The sequence below is a fragment of the Gobio gobio genome (genome assembly GCF_949357685.1).
Source record: "Gobio gobio genome assembly, chromosome: 19".
Classification (NCBI taxonomy): domain Eukaryota; kingdom Metazoa; phylum Chordata; class Actinopteri; order Cypriniformes; family Gobionidae; genus Gobio; species Gobio gobio.
The window spans coordinates 47785600-47807724 of record NC_137112.1 but is presented as its reverse complement, the minus strand read 5'-3'; the positions used below and the strand labels follow the sequence as shown (position 1 = coordinate 47807724).

The 22125-nt window shown below is 36.2% G+C and overlaps 1 protein-coding gene across 1 annotated transcript; it reads right to left on the bottom strand.

Moving 5' to 3' along the window:
* Positions 1 to 2421: 2421 nt before the first annotated feature.
* odad1 (outer dynein arm docking complex subunit 1) lies at positions 2422 to 21156 on the bottom strand (the record flags this gene model as incomplete). The annotated part of the gene is made up of 14 exons (XM_079845377.1): positions 2422 to 2508; positions 2603 to 2693; positions 2775 to 2878; positions 7226 to 7389; positions 8550 to 8718; positions 9096 to 9178; positions 9252 to 9380; positions 11713 to 11900; positions 13879 to 13946; positions 14030 to 14143; positions 17565 to 17684; positions 19657 to 19831; positions 20895 to 21003; positions 21090 to 21156. 14 exons carry the CDS (start codon positions 21154 to 21156, stop codon positions 2422 to 2424), a joined length of 1668 nt encoding a protein of 555 aa, XP_079701503.1.
* Between the last annotated feature and the right edge of the window lie 969 nt (positions 21157 to 22125).

Below are 22125 nucleotides of genomic sequence, written 5' to 3'. Positions count from 1 at the left end.
TATAAACGTATGGTTTACATTTTAAAGGGTTGCCAACTTGACTATATTCATAATATTTATGACCTCAAATGCCTGAAATAATGCCCATTCTGTCAAAATATAGTGAGATAAATAGCCTCCAAAATAGATTAGCTAAAATGATCTGATGTCTGATAAAAGTTTAAAACAATGCCTGGAAAGGGTTGCTTTGCCAAACTTTTATTGCCGTCACTCTGAAGCACAACTGTCTAAAATAGAAACATGGGAAACACAAAACATATGACCTCTTGATGCATTAACAAAACATTTTTTGTTGGTTTTACATGAGGGCATTGTGGGAGTTCAAGTCTGACTGACTCGCTAGCATAGCATGGCTAAATTCTGCCCTCTTCTGTTTGTTGTTGGGAACTGTTCATAAATGACAATTCTGTCATTATTTACTCACTGTCAAGGTACTGAGAGTGAGGACCAGATGCAGAATGAGCGGGGAGTGAACAATATTAGACACAGCACAAGAATGGTGAGACAGGAACAAAGTCCACACAATAGGGGCAGAACACAATGGGAGAACTGGCCGGTCAGGGTTGAGACAGCAAGGATGTGATGGCCAATGATGGAGACCAGGCTGGGGATGTGACTTACCGTAGAACCAGACTGGTTGAAGTCAAAGACCAGGGAAACACCACAAGACAACAAGAGATAAACAGACAAGAGTAAAAATAAAAAAAAACTCCTAATAGGGAAAAAGCTAACTAAGTATCTGGAATCTAAACGGAAACAGAAGAGAGATAAATATAAAATTCAAAATAAGCTAACAAATAAGAGAAAAAGCTAAATAAATAAGTACTAAAGTATAAGTAAATAAAATAAAAACAAAACTGCAACCTAGCAGGAAACTAGAGCAAAACTAGAGAAATCCAAAGCTAGGGGCTAGGGAAAATAAAGCAAAGAACTATAATTTGGCAAGATCGAATACTAATCACCAGGACAAGAGGCATAAAACAAATGCACACAAACCAGCAAGGACATGAAGGTAAGTAGCACATTATAAACGGGCCAGAGCACAAGAGGATCAGGGGTCAATACCATGAAGCCGGTTTAGCTGGCTAGCCAGATATGTTTAACCCTCTGGGGTTCTTCGGTCATTTCTGACCCAATTTTTTTTTTTTTTTAAATGTTAAAAATCGTAGCTTCATCGGAATGGTCCGAAACTTGGTGACTTTATTGGTACTTGGTATATGAACAGCCAAAACAATTTGAAGGATTTGAAAAGTCTAAGTGGTCGTAAAAAAAATAGTCACACTCAGGACCTTCGGGTCAAAAATGACCCCCATAGGAAATGAATGGGAAATTGGCAAAAATATGAAAATACAGAGTTTGTTTTGTGCATACGATCTACAAATCAGCCAGGATGCAGAAAAAAAGGACTCAACAGTGAAGGGGTGAATCTCTAAAACATCAAGAGTGCAAAACAGAAAAAAAAAACTCACACACACACTCACAAAAACACTCAGTGATTCATAACGCTTCGAAGCTTCATGATGCAGTTTTGAAATCGGTCATCACTACACTCTAAAAAAAAAGGCTCGTAATCATAGGGGAACCTTTTTTAGTGCTATATAGCACCAATTTTGGTGCTTCAGTGGTTCTTCAGCGGTGCTATATAGCACCTTAGTCAAAGAACCGGTGAAGAACCTCTGAAGAACCGCTGAAGAACCTCTGAAGAACCGCTGAAGAACCACTGAAGCACCAAAATTGGTGCTATATAGCACTAAAAAAGGTTCCCCTATGATTACGAGCCAAGAACCATTTTTGGTGCCATATAGAACCTTTTTTTTTTTAGAGTGTATATAAATCGTTATTTAGGTTTTTTTTGCGCACAAAAACTATTCTCGTCGCTTCATAAAATTATTGTAGAACCACTGTAGTGAGATGGACTTTGTAACGACGTCTTTAGTGCCTTTTAAGGGTCTTGAGAGTGTAAAGTGTGTAAATGGAGTAAATTCAGAGCCATCAGATTTACACTAAAATATCGTCATTTGTGTCTGAAGATGAACTGAGGTTTTACAGGTGTCCAACGACATGAGGGGAAGATATTAATGACAGCATTTTCATTTTTGGGGGAACTAACCCTTTAAGTAAAAATCATTCACTTGTAACAGCAGTACTTTTACTTTCACTCGAGTAATGGAGTTGTGGACTTTGTCCACCTCTGCTCAAGCACAAGACAAACAAAGACACACTAAACAAGGACAAAACAGACAGGACTGTCAGGACACTCTCCCTCATGTAATCCCAAACTTGTAACATTTGTTCCATAGAACATGGGTTGATGAGTAAATAATGACAGAATAAATGACCTGTGTAGACTGAACTGATCTGAAAAAGAATGATAGCCTACATATCATATTCAACCTTTTTATTAGAAGACCAGAGTGTGTGTTAAGACTCCAGCGAACGCTGTCTGCTCTTGGGGGTTTTCACATCTTTGCCTCCTCCTGTGCGCAGAGACTCGTCTTTACCCACGACCTGCGACAGATAAACAACAAACACCCAATAACTGTAATGCAACATTAGTTCATGAATACATCAGAATGGGAAAGAGCGAGTCTGTGTGCCTTACACTGCTCATAATGTGCTGATGGAGTTCTTTGTGGGTCAAAGGTCGATCCTCCTCATCTGTGAGAGAAGAGTCCTCTGCCTCAAAATCATGCCTGAATCGTGCAGAATAAGAGTCATTTTTGTACATATTATAACATATTTGACATGTTTTAACATGGCTCAACTGCTCTCACCTGGTAATGGGGGGCTGGACGATCGCTTCGTGTCTCTGCACGTCTGGTTTCTGACCCAGCAGGAACTGAGTGACCTCTTTCAGGTCGTAACTCTTCTCCAGTTCCTGTTATTTACATTACAGGTCAACATTTTGGAACAAGTAATATACTCATCAGACTGCATTTATTTGATCAAAAATACAGTAAAAAGCAGTGAAATATTACTACAATTTAAAAGCACTATTTTCTATTTTAATATATTTTTTAAATATAATTTATTCCTATGATGCAAGGCAGAATTTTCATCATTACTCCATTCTTCAGTGTCACATGATCCTTCAAAAATCATTCTAATGTGATGATTTGATGCTCAAGAAACATTTCTGATCGTTATCAAAGTTGAACAAGTTTTTGTTGCTTAATATTTTTTGTGGAAACCATGATACTACCATTCAAAGGTTTGGGTCGGAGTAAGAATTTTTTAAAAAGAGAAGAAATTAATACTTCTATTCACCAAGGATGCATTAAATTGATCAAAAGACATTTATAATGTTACAAAAGATTCAATGTTCAATGATCCTTCTACACTCTAACAAATACTGGGATAAAAACAACCCAAGTTGGGTTGAAAATGGACTAACCCAGCAATTGGGTTGTTTTAACTCAGCGGTTGGGTTAAATATTTGCTCAAAACAACCCAATCACTGGGTTAAAACAACCCAATTGCTGGGTTAGTCCATTTTCAACCCAACTTGGGTTGTTTTTAACCCAGTAGTATTTTTTAAAGTGTATCAAAGAATCCTGAAAACAATGTATCAGGGCTTCTACCATTATTTATCAAAAACGATTATTGATAATAATAATAAGAAGAAGCACCAGTATTAATAATTAAGCACCAATAATGACTGATAATAATACAAGTTAAGAGTACAACGGATGCCCTTTAGAGTATTTTACACTATATGGTAACACTTTAGAATACTGTTCCATCATTAATGAATTACTACACAGGAACAAATGAGTAACCCGTTATTAAGACTCTAGTAACTACTATTAACTAACAAGAAACTCTGATTAAGTAAGCAAGTAATAGTGCTCAGTCGAATGTGGTAGTTCACTATTAGTTTATCAATAACTACTATTTATTTCACACCTCCCAGAGGACTACTAAGAGCTATATATACAGGTTCATAATTAATGTGAATAATATATAATTAATTCTAATGTAAAGGTAATGGTAACCCACTAGTAATGACTCAAGTGTTACTACATCCTTCTAAAGGAATTACTAATTATTATTAGGGCTGTCAAAAGATTAACCGCGATTAATCGCATCCAAAATAAAAGTTTGTGTTTACACAATACGTATATGTGTGTGTACTCTGTTAATTATTATTTATATATAAATACACACACAAGCATGTATATATTTAAGATTTTTTTTAAATTTTTATATATAAAACATTTATATTTATATATATTATAGATTATATAAATGTATATACTGTACAGTATATACATGCAAATATTTCTTAAATATATACATGAATGTGTGTGTATTTATATATAAATAATAATTAACAGATTACACACACATATTATGTAAACACAAACTTTTATTTTGGATGCGATTAATAGCGATTAATCTTTTGACAGCCCTAATTATTATAAAACATAATAACTCTGTAGTAATGACTGAAATCATTGTAAGCTTTTGAGTTTTTTGTAAGGTTTTGGATAGTAACACTTAAGTAATTACTAGTGGGTTATCATGGTATTCACTTTAGAATAATGATCCAAATAACTAATTTCTATAGAAGTATGTAGTAACATTTGAGTCATTATTACTACCCAAAACCTTACAGAAACGTCACATTTCTTTTCTCCTGCATCCTATTCTACCATTATCCAGAATGGCAGCAGAGCTGCGCCCTCTACTGTTCATACGTCAATTTGCATTTTTACCTCAGCCTGGGGCTTATTATTTCAATATTGGTAAGAAGAGGTCTTTACCGTTGCACAAAAATATAACTTTTTTGTTATAAAAAACAAACAAAAACAAGCCCAGCCCAGGTTAGAAAAAGTAACGCAAAAGTAACGTAACGCATTACTTTTCTTAAAAAGTAACTAAGTAACTCAATTAGTTACTTTTTAAGGGAGTAACGCAATATTGTAATGCATTACTTTTCAAAGTAACTTTCCCCAACACTGCTTACAACTGTAAGGTTTTTGAAACTAGTATGATTTAACCCACTGGTAACAAAAAAGTGCAATCTTACAACTGTAAAGTTGCATCAACCCTTGAATGAAACTACAACAGTCCACTGTGAAAATGAAAACAGGGGCTGAATCCGAAATCGCCCCCTAAAACCCTCTTCAACCCTCCACTAATACAGTTCACTTGAAGGAGTGAATGAAAACGAGTGTGTGAAGTCGGACAACCGCTGTGTGTACATTGGTTGAACACTCGTTATTGCGGTGCAATGTGGGATTGAATGAGTGCACTCGATAAAGTCCACTATGGTTTCAGACACAACTACAAATGTCCGTCCCTTCAAATAATGCCCTATTTGAGGGTATAGGGGGCGATAATTCAGCGTATATCTGCGTAGTCTCTAACATTGGCAGGGTTTGCAGCTTTTCGATGATGTTCACGTTGCATAATTACGTCACTTCATAACGTTCCCATGGCAATAGGGGGAAATGGTGGCTCTTGTGTGAAGTAACTGCAACATTTTCAACTTTCTGCTGAGATATATGTGACTTTTTTAGCAACGAAAATGCAGGGATTATGAAATCATGCAAGCCTGCATATTTTGCGGCCGGAAATCTGCAATTTATGCGGTGAAAGTTATCGGCATAAATATATGCGGACTTTGGCTGATTATGCATTGAATTCAGCTAGGGCTGCAACGACGCGAAAATACGTCGACGTGCGTGAAATGTGTTGACGCGTCGGCGGCACATTATTTACGTTCTAGAATAGAACAGAAGATCTAGAATAATGGTGGCAGAGCAGAAGCTGTGTGTGTGGAGAGCGGGAGCTTTCACACTGTCAGTCAGTGTTGCCAAGTCCGCGTTTTTTCCGCTGAATTGGGCTACTTCTACACTGTTGCCGCGGGCTGTGTCTCATGTCCGCGGGTTGAAGCAATCCCAATTATGTGATATTTATCCCCGGGAATGAGAATTTTAGCTGGCAGCCCTGCAAAAAAACCCACATATTTAACCCCAGGAACGCGATGTTTACCGGAGAACCTCCCCGAAACGCGATTGGGCTTGTTTTGGGCTAGTTTTGAGTAACGAATGGGTGGGTTTTGTTGTGAAAACCTGGCAACCCTTCCAGTGTTCGTCTCGCTGAACGTGGCGCGTGTATTGCAACAGACGGTCACATTTTCCGGGGTTCTTCTCCGACCCCAGTACGTCTCGTGCTTTTATTTATTATGGGCTGCATATATCTCCTGTAAATGCGACCTGGTTCCCCTCTGTCCCAAACACATATGCATAATAACATGCTGTATAGGTAGTTTACATGATTAAAGTAACATTAAAGTTAAGATATGCCTCAAGCTTTAATCATTTAAATGTGTCTTTGAAATTTGGGCAAAAACTTCTGGCAACTTTAGTCGTTGTTTATGCACATGTATATCTTCAAAATAGACGACTAGTTATACATTAACAGCTCCTGTATGTGAACCTTTTGCAGATAAATACAAGTGCATTTTCGTTTACTATAAACACAAATCAATAAGTAAATCATACTCAACTACTATAGTAAACAACTTTTCCTAATTAGGCCTACTCTGTATACATTTTATGATGAATAGTATCATTATACATGATGTTTAAAATGCTTCTTGTGTCCATATATTTCATTATAAAATGGCATACTATGTACCTCTTTGAATTACAATAATCAGTAAAAAGAATCATAAAATGAATCAGGAAAAATAATCGTTAGATTAGTTGACTAATCGAAAAAAATAATCGTTAGATTAGTCGACAGAAAAAATAATCGTAAGTTGCAGCTCTAAATTCAGCGATCGCATAATCGTGTTTTTCTGGAGGGACGGTTTAAGGGTTAAAAGCTCTCAATTCATCCCAAAATAAAACAATGCTGCAAAAACGTTCTTTTAAGGCAAAATCACTAAAGACAAATTGATTGTGAGCAACTGTTGATGTTTAAATCTCTCCGGTTCGCATCGCCCACTCCAAGCAGTGCTCGAACCCGGGTCTTTCCGCATGGGAGTCACTATAACAATGAGGCTAAAGGCTGCAACCTCTAGCGTCAGTCGCTAGAGCGTCTCTTGACATCAGGGGAGGGATCATGACAGATCTATTTCAGAACCAGCCGCTATCAAAATAATCTGTCTGCAGGCACGGGCCAGATATTATTGCTGGCGACCCCTGGAATGGGGGACGATTTCGGACACAGCCTATTAAATAACCTGTTTCGTGTGCCATCTTTTCTGTACCTTAGATTTAATGTAGGCTTGAATGGTGAGCATTTCACTGGTCCTCTCCTCCAGCAGGCTGATGTATGTCATGACGTTACTGTTTTTGATGCCAGAGGAAGAGCCCAGCATGTCTAGCAGCAGTGTTTGGTCACAGTCAATCTTACTGAACACGCCGTCTATCCCTAGAATGACATCAACATATGCTTTTGTGTATAAAAACGTAAAGTATCATTCTGCTTCTAAGATGATAATGTGACGATGTTATCCTCCTGATTCTTCTAGGGTTTATCCATGTGGTCATGTTAACCGTCTGGGGTTCTTCGGGTCAAAAATGACCCAAAGCGTTTCATAAATTTAAAAAACAAATCGTAGCTTCATCGGAATGGTCCGATGCAAAACAGACAAAAAAACTCACACACACACACATACAAAAACACAATTAGCTTTTGGAATGGCACGCATTCATTTGTGTGTGCGTGTGTTTTTGTGTGTATAAGTGTGTGTGAGTTTTTTTGTCTGTTTTGCACTCTTGATGTTTTAGAGATTCACCCCTTCACTGTTGAGTCCTTTTTTTCTGCATCCTGGCTGATTTGTAGATTGTATGCACAAAAAAACTCAGTATTTTCATATTTTTGCCAATTTCCCATTCATTTCCTATGGGGGTCATTTTTGACCCGAAGGTCCTGAGTGTGACTATTTTTTTTACGACCACTTAGACTTTTCAAATCCTGTCCCCAATTTTTTGGGTGTTCATATACCAAGTACCAATAAAGTCACCAAGTTGCGGACCATTCCGATGAAGCTACAATTTTTTACATTGTTTTATAAAACGCAAGATCCACTATAGTGGTAAAAATGTGCTATTGCGTGATAAAAATGCTCCAAATGTGTCCACCGGATGGCACTGATCTCATTTACAAATTTGCTTTCATGAGGCCTAGGCTTGACTCTAAAATGAAATACAGCTTTAAAAAAAAAAAAAAAAAAAAAAAAAAAAAAAAAATATATATATATATATATATATATATATATATATATATATATATATATATATATATATATATATATATATATATATATATATATATATATATACATATATATATATAAATGTTTTATTATATTCAAAGGGAAAAAATGGGTCATAATTATTGCATAAATATTAATTATAAATCATAAAATAATCTCAAAACACCAAAAAAGAAAAGAAAAAATATTATTGAACAAAAATATATTTCATTGATTTTACTCAATTTTTAAAAAATCTTAATCCGGGTCATTTTTGACCCATAAATGAAGAACCCCAGAGGGTTAATGCATGTTCGGGTGATTTTACTAGTACCTGTTTTGATCTGATCAAGGATCTTGCTGATGTCATCGGCCTGGGCTTCATACTGTTGAGTTTGTGCCACACACTCTTGCTGTTGATCCATCAGCTCTTTTAATGCCTCCTGATTTTGCCGTTCCTTTTGGACACCTTCCATGTGCAACTGCTTCATCTCTTCTCCAATCTGGAACAACATCAACACAAAAAAGTTTTTTTCTGCTGTTGTGTCTGTTTTAAAATCTGAATATGAATAACATTTCATTCATTTAGCCCAGGCTTTTTGCTTTCAGTGTTGTTCTCACTCTCCACGGGCACTCACACTTGTGATCGTGACAACTAAATAATACATATACTATAATAGTAAACACATATTAAAATAAAAGTAATTTTACAAAACTACCTTTTTTTTGCGATGAAACTTGAATCATTATCTAACAAAAAGTGGAGGGGGCCAAACTGTCCTTCCTCATTATGTATTTATGTTCAATGATCATGCCAACTTGCAAAAAATATGTATATTTGGGGTCTTTATTTGATTGGTTCTGTGATTCACACACTGACCTGATGGATTTGCTCTCTTAGATTCTCAGCTTCTATGATCTGTTCGTTCACAAAGTTGAAAAGAGCAAAGTTCCTGTCCTCAACTGTTAAAAAAACACAAAGAGTTATAGACATTGCAATCACTTGTAAGCACAAAACAGAACTCACAAAGCTCACCCTCAATGAATTTTGTAACCAACATCTCCAAATTATCTTCTCCAGTCAATCTGTGAATCTGCTGGAAAACCTCCTCCAGAGTGTCAGACGTCTCCTCTCCGGCTTCTGCCCTCCTCTGCTCCTTCATCTCTGCCATCAGCACACATTGTTAACAGCAATAAAATAGTTGGATTTGTAATCAATTAATCAATCAGTCTGTTAAAATATACCAAAGTTTGGGGTCAGTAAGACTTTTTAACCCTTTAAGGGGGGCGTTTCCCCCACTCTATATTGCAGACAGAAATGCAAAATTATTTATAATAAACATGCTGAGACAAAAAAAACATAATGCTGCCCAATTAAAATGAAAGATGATAGCGCATAAGAAAGATAACTCAGCCTCCCCCTAAATTGCCTCATCGACACGGCATCCTCAATAAACCCGTCTCCGGCGTGATGACTCCGATTGTTCGAATATTACAATTTAAAGCAGCACTAGGTTTTGCTCTCGGGGTCCCCCTACAGTTGGGAAACAGTATTGTCCTCTATTACTGTCGTAAACTCTGTCATTCTACATCAGGGGATGCATCGCACGTGCATTTGTTGACATGTCAACTATGATAGCCCTGAACACTGCAGGAGTTCTGCTTGCGTCGCGTGTGAAATGTCTTCATCCCAGGTACAGTGGCACATGTTTCAGCATGTCATATGAATATCATTTCATGGGTTTTATTTTTTTCAAACGCCAAATGATTGCGATGCTCACGTTTACAAGCCAGCGTCATTATAGTAGCCTAGTCTATTGGTTCCCGTTTTACGGAATCTATATGATACTTCAATTCAATGTTTGAGTGGTAGGTAATAACCATATATCGTCAATATTATAATATCAAGCTACCATAGATGAATCTGTAAATTTGAAAAATCGATTTGCATTATAGCTTGAGGCAAGACAAATAAACAAATATCACAGACATGTTAGGTATCCTAAAATATGATTTTGTACGTCTTATGTATTTACTTGCAAGAATGTAGCCCCTCCTCCTCCAGCTCACGCCAACGAGCAAACGCTGGCCAATGTTGATCCTCGTCCTGCCTTTAATCCCATCACTTTCTCGTTTTCTCTTTTTGCTTTCCTCAGACAAAACCTTTGCTTTCTTATTTTTCTGCCATGACTATAACATCCGGCAAACAAACGATAGTTGGGCTCGCACGTCCGAATTTAAGGAAGTGGGGGTGGTGGTGGAAGTGACGTATATGCCGTAAAGCAGTCGAATTTTGTAGTTCGTTTTGTTCTCGGGTTACTACCCGAAACCCGAAGTTTAAAAGTACGATTAAAAACGATACAGACCCCGTCAGGCTATGGCAGACGTGTCATTCAACCTATTGTAAGTCGATGTATCATCACAAGAGTCTTGAAAATATATTATAAAGGTTGAAAAGTTACCTAGTGCTGCTTTAATAATTCTTAAATCAATATGTCATCTTCAATAAACCCGTCTCCAGCGTGTTGCCTCCGATCCGTCGAATATTCCAATCTATTATGACCTCTGACCTGTAAAGTTGCCAGAATTATAATCATACGCTGTTTGTTTATTGGCCAGAGGAGAACTGCCCCCCCCGACTGAGCCTGGTTTCTCCAAGGTTTATTTTCCTCCATTCTGCTCCTGATGGGGTTTTGGTTTCCTTGCCACTGTTGCCTCTGGCTTGGCTTGCTCAGTTGGGGACACTACATTTTTCAACTAAATATCCAAATAAATCTAATTATTAAACTAAATTAACCATATAAACTAAATTACTGATCTAATTACTGATCTAAAGCCTACACTGTCACTGTATAATAATTGAAATTAACTGATGACATCACCGTTTTCTCCAGAACGGCTATATATACGGCTGAATAAAATTATGTTGACTTATTTTCCTGTTTAACACTGTGAAGCTGCTTTGAAACAATCTGCATTGTTAAAAGCTCTATATAAATAAAGTTGACTTGACTTGTAATTGATTCTTTGCGGACGTCTACCGGAAGTTAAGTTTGGGCCACAAAAGCGCGCATGTGCAGTAACGTTTGTTTATGTTGTTGCCGTTGAAACCGTCAATAGAGAATCATGTGATTGCAAGTGGATTGAGTTATGGTCCTATCAGCCTACGCCATCTAGAGTTTCACGACAGAACTTTGTATTTATTTTTGATCTTACTGATCCCAAACTTCTGGGGCGAGTTGCATAAACTAAGCCATTATGTTAAGACAGTGTCTTAAGATCTAGTATGAGCCACTAGCAGTTAGGCAAGTGGCATTCAGTCTTACTTTTCGTATCAAATTAGGCCAGTCTATGTTTTTATGTAACTGATTTAAAAAATTTATGAACAGTCTTAAAGAAAAAAATGTATGTCTAACTTGTAAGACTAGTCTTAACGGTTTATGCAACCGGCCCCTGAACAGTAGTGCACACAATTTAACCAATTATTGCTCTCTGACCTTGTCTGCGTCTCATTTCCTGTCCATCATCCATGGCGGTTCTCTCGTTACTCTTGGTGGTCATGAACTCTTTGAGTCGGTGCTCATGAGCGTTGACTCTCTCCAGCTCCTTCATCTCAGCTGAGTACTGTGCAAAATCCTTTATCGCCTTCTCCTTCATCATGGTCATTTTAGTCTGAGCCTCCTCTCTTAAATACACACATATAATCAGAAATGGCTACAAATGTCCAAAACACTTTTTAGGGTGGAGCAGTGTGTCCAAAAAAAATACCATACAAAATGATAACGCTCTATTAAAAGTGAGGTGTCAATTTTTATAAGTTAAAAGGGGTTGGTAAACCTTTTGCATTTCAGATTAAATGTGCAGCAATTACATGCATTCAGTTGAATTAAAATGATACCCATTCGATTTAATCAAGACTGCGTGGAAGGGGGGGAATAATATTAATCAATAATATTTAATTGAGGACTTTATGTTTATATTGGAGGCAGGGTTATTATCGTTGATTTAAAAACGAAAATAAAAGCTATTAAAAATTTTTTTTAAAGCTGAAATAATTAGAAATGTCTCCTTGGCAACTAACTGAATTTAAAGCATTAATAAAAACGTCTCGGTTACGTATGTAACCCTCGTTCCTGGAGAAGAGAGCGGAGACATACGTCGGAACGTGACCGACTGAAAGGGAACGTTTAGTTTAGCTTCATATCTCGCACTTGACGTGGAGTCGCGCTGCTAATATTCGTGCTCAGCCTCAGCAGCTTCTGTGAACATAAAGCCCGCCTGCTCTGATTTGATTGGTTTTCTCAAATATTTTGACATTGACGAGCGGTGACAGACCAATGAGAGCTCAGATCAACACACACACCTCTGCTTCTGACGTGCGCTCTATTCGCCGCCACAGCGGATTGAAGAACACGCTGATATATATATATATATGTATATATATCCTTATGCTCATCAAGCCTGCATTTATTTAATCAAAAATACAGAAAAAACAGTAGCCTTATATTGTGAAATATTATTACATTGTGTTCTTTTTAACTTTTTATTAATCAAAGAATCTTAAAAAGAGTATCACAGTTTCCATAATTGACATTAAATCCTCATATTAGAATGATTTCTGAATGATCATGTGACACTGAAGAGTGGAGTAATGATGCTGAAAATCCAGCTGTGATCACAGGAATAAATTATATTTTAAATTATTTTAAAATAAAAAACCATTATTTTTATATATTGCGCTTTATTGCTGTTTTGGTATCAAATAAATGCAGGCTTGATGAACATAAGAGACTTCTTTCATAATGCTACATAATATTCAAAAATGGTAATAAGTCCGTTAATGTAACCATTTCTCCAGCCTACACTTCACATATAGGCCTGTAGGTGCCGGCGGCACTTGGGTTTTGTTAACTTTGATAGTTTCATGAAATAGTAAACGGTGTATCAATATACATAAATACAAGTGAATTTAACACTACTAACCATTAATGCGACTTTTGCTGCTGTGGTTTTGTGCAGGGATTTGTTTGTTGTCTGTTAAAATCCATTTTGTCAGTGATGGAATTTATAAAATGAGACAAACCGCAGGAAATCGTTCCACAAACGTTAGTTCGTCTGTCCATGTAATTTTCAACCGATTTATGAATAAGAACAGAAAATTATCGCCCAATGGAATTTGAACTTGCTTTGCCAGATCACGATTGGTTGGTGTATATACATTACATTATAATACTTTAAAATATATAATATATAGATTTGTAATTAAATCAACACATTAGCTCTGATTATGGATGAAAACAAAAATTGGTTTACTTTTTCCCCGTAAGGCCACACGCTCTCTGAAAGGACCATATTTGGCTCGAGAGCCGTTTCCGAGCAGTGGAAAATCAGCTGTCAATCAAAACGCACGCAACCCATCGCAACGCGTTATGGCAACGCCTCAACAGAAATGATCCGACTTTTGAGCCGTTCGTTACTATTGTATACATTGTCATGTTATAATAATCACATTTATTTAGTTTTATTGACCACGATATTATCCTTGATATTTGTCTGAGAGGGGCACTTTTGGTTCATTTTGAAAAAGGGCAGGGGCTCGAGCACCCAAAGCCCCCCCCCCCCTGCACGTGCCTGAACTTAATATCTCACAGTATCTCTCTCACCTGGCATCATAAGCTGTGGTTGACATGTCGATAACTTTACCAATATCCTTACGAACATCTTGCAATACCTGAAAGAGAGACAACAGCACTTGTTTTAAATGTGTTCAATCTCTGCATCCCTCAAACTCATTATACACCCCGAATGCCCAACCTTATCCAGTTTGCGATACAGCTGCTGGAATCGGGCGCGCTCCATGCGGAGTTTCTCGATCTTTTCTCTAAGCTGGCTGTTCTTCGTCATCTGTTCGTTAAAGCGAATAATAGCCTGCAGGGGAAAAAATAATGTTCATGCACACACTAGGGGTCAGATTTACTGCCTTCCCTCCCTCACCCCCAGAGGATTCCCATAAAAGGGTTCTGTTCCGCTAAAGATCCACTAATTCCGCTAATCCGTGTTTTCCCGTCAAGATCTGTGGAGACGACAGTTCCAGAATATCGTCCCAGGTCGATTACAAACTACAATCCACACTACAGACTGTGGTTGATCCGCGGATTTAGTAATTTCGTATTTGTATTTCTGTCGGTATGTTTTGCTCCTGTTCTAATAGTGCTAACTACTTATGCAAAATATTCACGTTCTTTGAAGATAATTGTCTAATCAAATTATTGTACCTGACCTGATCTAAAATAAATAACACCAAATTTGCTAATGCTGGCACTCTTTGTTGACAAAAACTTCACAAAAAGAAAGCAAAGAGAGGCTAAAGTCAGTTGTTGAAAATAACTTGCCTGGTTAAATAAAGGTTAAATTACAAATATGTATTCAAAGCTCCAGCATATCAGCGGGTAAATCATCATATAGAATATTTAGCAGACAGTTTGTCACACTTTACCTCTTGCAAGTAGCCTATATTTCCCAATATAATCAATTGTGAGTTAATATTTATAACATACATCATATTTATAATGTTTTATTAAGACCATAGCCTATCCATAATTAAAAAAGGTAATATAGGCTACTATAAATGTTCTATATGAGTTGTATCTTAGCTTATAGGGTACAATGGGTCTTAATGCACACCCTAAGAAAAATGTGCTTTTCAAAAAATATATATGTTTGTATTAAAAATAGCTGGAGCAATGATTTTCTGTGAAAATAAATCATAAAAATGGTTTGTTTGTTTAAAAATTGTATATATGTATGAAGTGGTAAGGGGGCCTTTTAACCCACAGACACAAGGGGTCAAACCAGCATGGGGCAAAAGACAAATACTTTTTTAATCATGTCTTAGTTAAAACTTGTTCAAAAATGTCACTTTAGCAAAGTATGTACTATTTTCTGTTTATTTTGATAAATAAAATAATGAATTATTGTTCAATAAATATACTGCCATTAGAATATTTTAGTATAAAAATATATTTTAAAAATATAGAAACTATTTAAAAAAGTAAAGATTCTGAAAGCACTGAATGATAATTCAATTGAATATATAATACTTTTTAATAAAGCTTTAGTAACAAATAATTCAAACATGATATTTTATCATATGACATGGTTAATATGATATTTTTAAATATGATTTTTATTATAAATAAGATTATCTGATATTTCCCATCTGAATCTAACCATGTCAACAAACGTTAAAGTCAGCCGCTGTTTATTATCATGTTAATTATTGTGCTTTTTACCCCAAATACCATACTTTTACATATTCTTCTGTTATTGAAAAACTGTTGCTTTAATTAGGCTACAAAACTGAAAATCATTAACCATTTCAAAATATATTCAATAGTTTAAGCGATTCTCATTTGCGACATAAATCTTCAACATTTTAAATATGAGATCAAATTAGCGCAGAATCAACTTTTTGGATGAGTAATTACAACAACATAAATTGAATTAGCACTAAAACCTAACAACTGTTTTTACAATATGATTGTAAAAGGTAAGTTATTAATTCTCTATTAAGATGATACTCAACCCCCTTATAGTGCCCCCTTTTTTTGGCCACTTCCCCTCAAAATGTCTGTGCACGGCCCTGCTATCTGCTGTCAGGATTTACTAAAGACACGCAGTGAAATATCAGCGCAGACTGATATCTTTTTGTGGCTGACCTTATTGCATATGCATTTGTAGGAGTTTCCCTTTCAGATACAATATTTATGGGAGGAGAGTATTTAAATGAATCATACAAGGTGATTTACTAAGGTTTGCGCTAGTCATTTTTTACCACCCGGTGCTCTTTTTTTGATCGCCTTTTTTTTCATATCATATATTTTAGTAATTATCATAAATTAGGTATCATTTGAAAGCTTAAAGACTCAAAATTCATCTTTTGAAAACCGTTTTGAAATCGGACATTGTGTTACCATGGAAACGTTACTCTAAATTCTTCTAGCGGGCTCCTCCCCTAGTGGGCGGCGTCATATTTCATATTACAACAATTATTTTACTACTTAATCAAAATCTTTTCCAATCTTGACAAAACACATATTGTCGGAAAGGTCTGAGTCTCAAGGTTCCATATTTGGTGACTGTTTTGTGATGGAAGTGACATTTGGACAGAAATTTACCGGAAAATGCATCAAAAAACAATCAATGGAATTTCAATGACACCCAGTGGCTGTTTTTGGTACAGCGCCTAAACAACATCTCATGGGGACTTCAATTTTTGTGATATCAACTTCAAATTTGGAACACAACTTGGTTACACATATGGCTTTGATTTTATAGTAATTTTATAGTAAACATTTTTTTTGTAAAATATATATTTTATATGAAATAAAAAATATTTAGTACAGTATTTCACATTTACAGTAAATTTTAACTTCCATAACTTTTTCATACTTTCATATTTTGAATTGCAATAATCTGCAGAGTGTCTTCTTTAAAATGAGACCAAACTTTGGTCTATATTCCAAAGTATTCTTGAATTACAGCCCTTTAAGTTTCGATTTTCATGTGTATTCTCAAAAAGGGGGGGTGACAGTTAAAGGGTTAAACCAGACGCTAATTTGCGCTGCCTCATTTTCATCCGTGTTAAATTCAATACGGCATCTACCTTGACTATGTGCACCAATAATGTGATTATTTCCAATAATTAGAGTAAGGACTTAATCGCAGTCAGATACATGACACAAGCAAACCTCTTCTCTCCCGTTTGCATGCAATTTTCATTATTCTGATTATGTGCTAAGAATTGTGCTTATTTTTTCTGCCATTATTCACATACACCAATGCACAGCACAAATTATGAACTTGCCTTTAGTAGGTGCATCACTGGCAACTGTTTTAATCTACTTATGTCAAATGCAAATCTTTTTCTAAGGATGTATTTTTCTCTAAAAATGTCTTTATTTCTTCATTCATGTTGTCTTGCAATGTTGTCAACATGAGTTCTTCAGCACCCCGAAAACTTGATCAGATTATTTCAGATCTTCACCACCTCTCCCAACCCAATCGAAATTGTAAATGGATCGATTGAGGTGATTAAATGAATGCTTCTCAGTCCGATTGAGTTATCAATCCTGTTACTAAGGTATTATTTGGGTTCATATAAACATAGCTACCCAGTTAAGGATTACCTAAGGAACAAATTAACATCTAGGTTTGCATTGCCAAATGTTTTGCCATAGTCTGGTCCAGTCTACAGTATATTATGGCCAGAAAACAGCCACTTAAATCTACACTGACAATTATGTGGTCAATAAAACTGCATGCTGTGAAATGTTTGAACCCTTGTTACCCGGTCCAGTTTGTTCTCCAGGGTGCGTGTGGCCTTCTGAGTGTGGCGGGCCTGAGACGTGTGACTCTGGGAAGCCTCTCCTCTTCTCGCTTCCATCAGCTTTTTCTCCATATTTATGATCTGTAAACAGAATACATGCAAATACACATCCGTAGCACCAACAGTGTGGCCGGCCCAAGGCATAAGCGAACTAAGCGGCTGCTTAGGGCCACCAGGGGCACATTAAATGACTTCTTACTGCATGTAATTTACTGATGATTGAAATTGCGAAATAGCCTTAAATGGTTAGTTCACCCAAAAATGAAAATTCTGTCATTAATTACTGACCCTCATGTCGTTCGACACCCGTCAGACCTCCGTTCATCTTCAGAACAGAAATGAAGATATTTTAGTGTAAATCTGATGGCTCTGAAAGGCCTCCATTGGCTCAACTTTACACTCTCAAGACCCTTAAAAGGCACTAAAGACGTCGTTACAAAGTCCATCTCACTACAGCGGCTCTACAATAACTTTATGAATCGGCGACAATAGTTTTTGTGCGCAAAAAACCCCTAAATAACGACTTATATAGTGATGACGATTTCAAAACAAAGCATCATGAAGTTTCGAAGCGTTATGAATCAGTGAGTCGAATCATGATTCGGATCGAGTGTCAAACCGCCAATACTGCTGAAATTTGGCGATTCAAACCGCTGAATCGACTCAGTGATTCATAACGCTTCGAAGCTTCATGATGCCGTGTTTTGAAATCGTCATCACTATGTAAGTTGTTATTAGGGTTTTTATGCGCACAACAACTATTATCGTCGCTTTATAAAGTTATTTTAGAACCACTGTAGTGAGATGGACTTTGTAACGACGTCTTTAGTGCCTTTTAAGGGTCTTGAGAGTGAACCGTGCCATTGAGCCAATGGAGGCCTTTCAGAGCATCAGATTTACACTAAAATATCTTCATTTCTGTTCTGAAAATGAACGGAGGTCTGACGGGTGTCGAACGACATGAGGGTCAGTAATTAATGACAGAATTTTCATTTTTGGGTGAACTAACCCTTTAAACAATTACTAAATAAACTGCAAAATGTTAAGTTTTCTATTATATGCACGGATTGATTCTGACGATTCATTGATTGGCTGGACACTATTCGCTAGCAGGGTTCAAAGTCCAAAGTGCGAAAAATCAGCGCTGAAACTGTGCTACTCATAGTTGCTCGGTAACCTTTTTATGAATGGATGGATTTGAGAATGTGATATGGTTTAGTGCGAGTATCTTATCTGACGTGCTGCATGTTTTGGAGTACAGCATAGCTTTCAGTTTCTCAGTAAGTTAAATGTTTTTTTTCTTTTTTTCTGCTATTTGAGTCACTTGCAATTAACATTTGGGAACGTGTCAAACATCTTCCCAAATTCATAATGAGAATAATTTATAAATCTAAGGTCTTCCTGTGTGTTTCTGCCAAAATAAGAGCTCTGTTTAATGTTTGAAAGAAATCAACATTTCTTGTTTTTAAAATAAGTCTCTTATGCTCACCAAGGCTGTATTTATTTGATCAAAAATACAGTAAAACTGTAATATTGTGAAATATTACTCCAGTGTAAAGCAGCTGTTTTTTATGTGTATATATAGTTAAATGTAATCTATTCCTGTGATCAAAGCTGAATTTATCATCATTACTCCAGTCTTCAGTGTCACATGATCCTTCACAAATCATTCTGATATGAGGATTTGGATTTGGAGCTTTCTATTTCAGAGAAATGCTGTTCTTTTGAACCTTCTATTCATCAAAAAATCCTAGGGAAAAGTGAGCATTTTCAGCATAAGAGACCACTTTAAAAAAAGTACATATCCCAGTGTGAACTGTAGTACAGTAAGGCTTTGAATATTAACACCTGACCACTCTTGTGGGTTTTCTACTGTTACAATTAAAAACCGTATAAGGGTAAAACATGACAGGCAGACATTGATAATAGCTGTGTGAATTATCAAGAATTAACAATAGTCAATCGTATTGGTGGCACAGAGGGGCCCCCAAATAAAAATCTGCTTAGGGCCCCATAAAGGCTTGGGCCGGCCCTGAATTAGGCACATTTGTACCTCCTGTTCCAGCTGTTTTTGGGTCTGTCTCTCATTCTCCAGTTGATCATCCAACGAGTTTCGTTGCTCTAGCAGAGTTTGGATACTCTCAGTGTCATCGCTCTTGCTATGCGACTGGCACTCGAGCGCAAGCAGCAACTCCTCCTGTTCCTCACGCAGCTTAGAAATCTCCTGCCTGCAGACACACACACACACACACACACACACACACACACACACACACACACACACACACACACACACACACACACACACACACACACACACACACACACACACACACACACACACACACACACACACACACACACACACACACACACACACACACACACACACACACACACACACACACACACACACACACACACACACACACACACACACACAACAAGCGAAATATGCTCAAACACACACATTCCGTGCACAATGCAATGCATGTACATAATGCAACATCATGAGGACTTTCTACTGAGAAATCCTAACCCTAAATGCATTGTTAGAATAAATATATTTACTTTATATATGATCAGTTTTATCATTGTCAGTTAACCCCCTAGGGTTCTTCATTTATGGGTCACACTCAGGACCTTCTGGTCAAAAATGACCCAGAGGGCGGGATTAAGATAAAAAAGATTTGAGTAAAATCAATGAAATATATTTTTGTTCAATAATATTTTTTCTTTTTCCTTTTTCAAAACAGCCAAAAAAACTCACACACACACACTTATACACACAAAAACACACGCACACACAAATTAACGCGTGCCATTCCAAAAGCTAATTGTGTTTTTGTATGTGTGTGTTTTTGTGTGTATAAGTGTGTGAGTTTTTGTGTCTGTTTTGCACTCTTGATGTTTTAGAGATTCACCCCTTCACTGTTGAGTCCTTTTTTTCTGCATCCTGGCTGATTTGTAGATTGTATTCACAAAAAAACTCTGTGTTTTCATATTTTTGCCAATTTCCCATTCATTTCCTAAGGGGGTCATTTTTGACCCGAAGGTCCTGTGTGTAATTTTCTTTTTTACGACCACTTAGACTTTTCAGATCCTGTCCCCAATTTACCAATAAAGTCACCAAGTTGCGGACCATTCCGATGAAGCTACGATTTTTAACATTTTTTATTTTAAAAAATTCAGGATCAGAAATGACCGAAGAGCCCCAGAGGGTTAACCCAATAGACTTAATAAACAAAACAAAACAAAAAAGCGTTTTATGGCACTGATGGTGGGACTGACTCCTGTTTGCGAATTTTTTCCTGTGACTGGATTCTGTAGGCCTGCCGATCCCTCTCCAATATACGAAATTGTCTCTGCAGTTTTTCCAGTTTTTCCATCTCTGTCTCAGCTGGACACAAACAGTTGGTTACATAAGAACATTCATTCGCATGATGATAATTCTTATTTATCAGTAACAATGTTTAATTTGCGTACCAATTCCATCAAAGTCCAAGTCACTGCTGTCAGAGCGGACGCTGGTTGCTGATCTTCCACGAGGCATGATGATGATAACTATAGTCACAAAAACAAAGCTTTGAATGATAAATAATAAAGACAAAAAAGTAACTCCATATGATTTGAACATTCTTAGGAACATTTGGGATAATGTAAGTACACACGTCAACAAAATATATAACATTGTTCAAGTGGTTTTTGGATATTTTAATCCAAAAATCTTACATATTGTGCCTGTGTGTATATAAAATTGTTTACATAAAATAATATGTTATTCATTATTTATTATTCAGCGAATATAAAATAATATGGTGTATATATCACGTTAAAAGTAAGGCTGTCAAAAGATTAATCGCATCCAAAATAAAAGTTTGTGTTTACATAATATATGTGTGTGTGTACTCTGTTAATTATTATTTATATATAAATACACACACATTCATGTTTATATTTAAGAAATATTTGCATGTATATACTGTATATACATTTATATAATCTATAATATATATATAAATATAAATGTTTTATATATAAAAATAATATTTTTTTCTTAAATATATACATGCTTGTGTGTGTATTTATTTATAAATAATAATTAACAGAGTACACACACATATATTAAGTAAACACAAACTTTTATTTTGGATGCGATTAATCGCGATTAATCTTTTGACAGCCCTAGTTAAAAGTACAAGTAAAACATTTATCATCAAGTATGGTACATTCAACATCTGATTAAAGCTGCACTATGTAACTTTTATATCAATTGAAGTGGACTTCGCTGACAATAATCGCTCATTTGGGACGCCCTGCAACGTCATCAAAAAAAGGCAATGACGGGGTCGCGCAGATTATGATATAACATAAATTAATATTGTAATTTATTTTACTTTCAAATTTAAAACCATATAATAAGCATCCATTTACAAAACACACAGTATATATCTAAAAAATATAATCAAAACATTGTCGATTAGTTTATTAGTTTACTATATTGACTTTGAACAGATTTGAC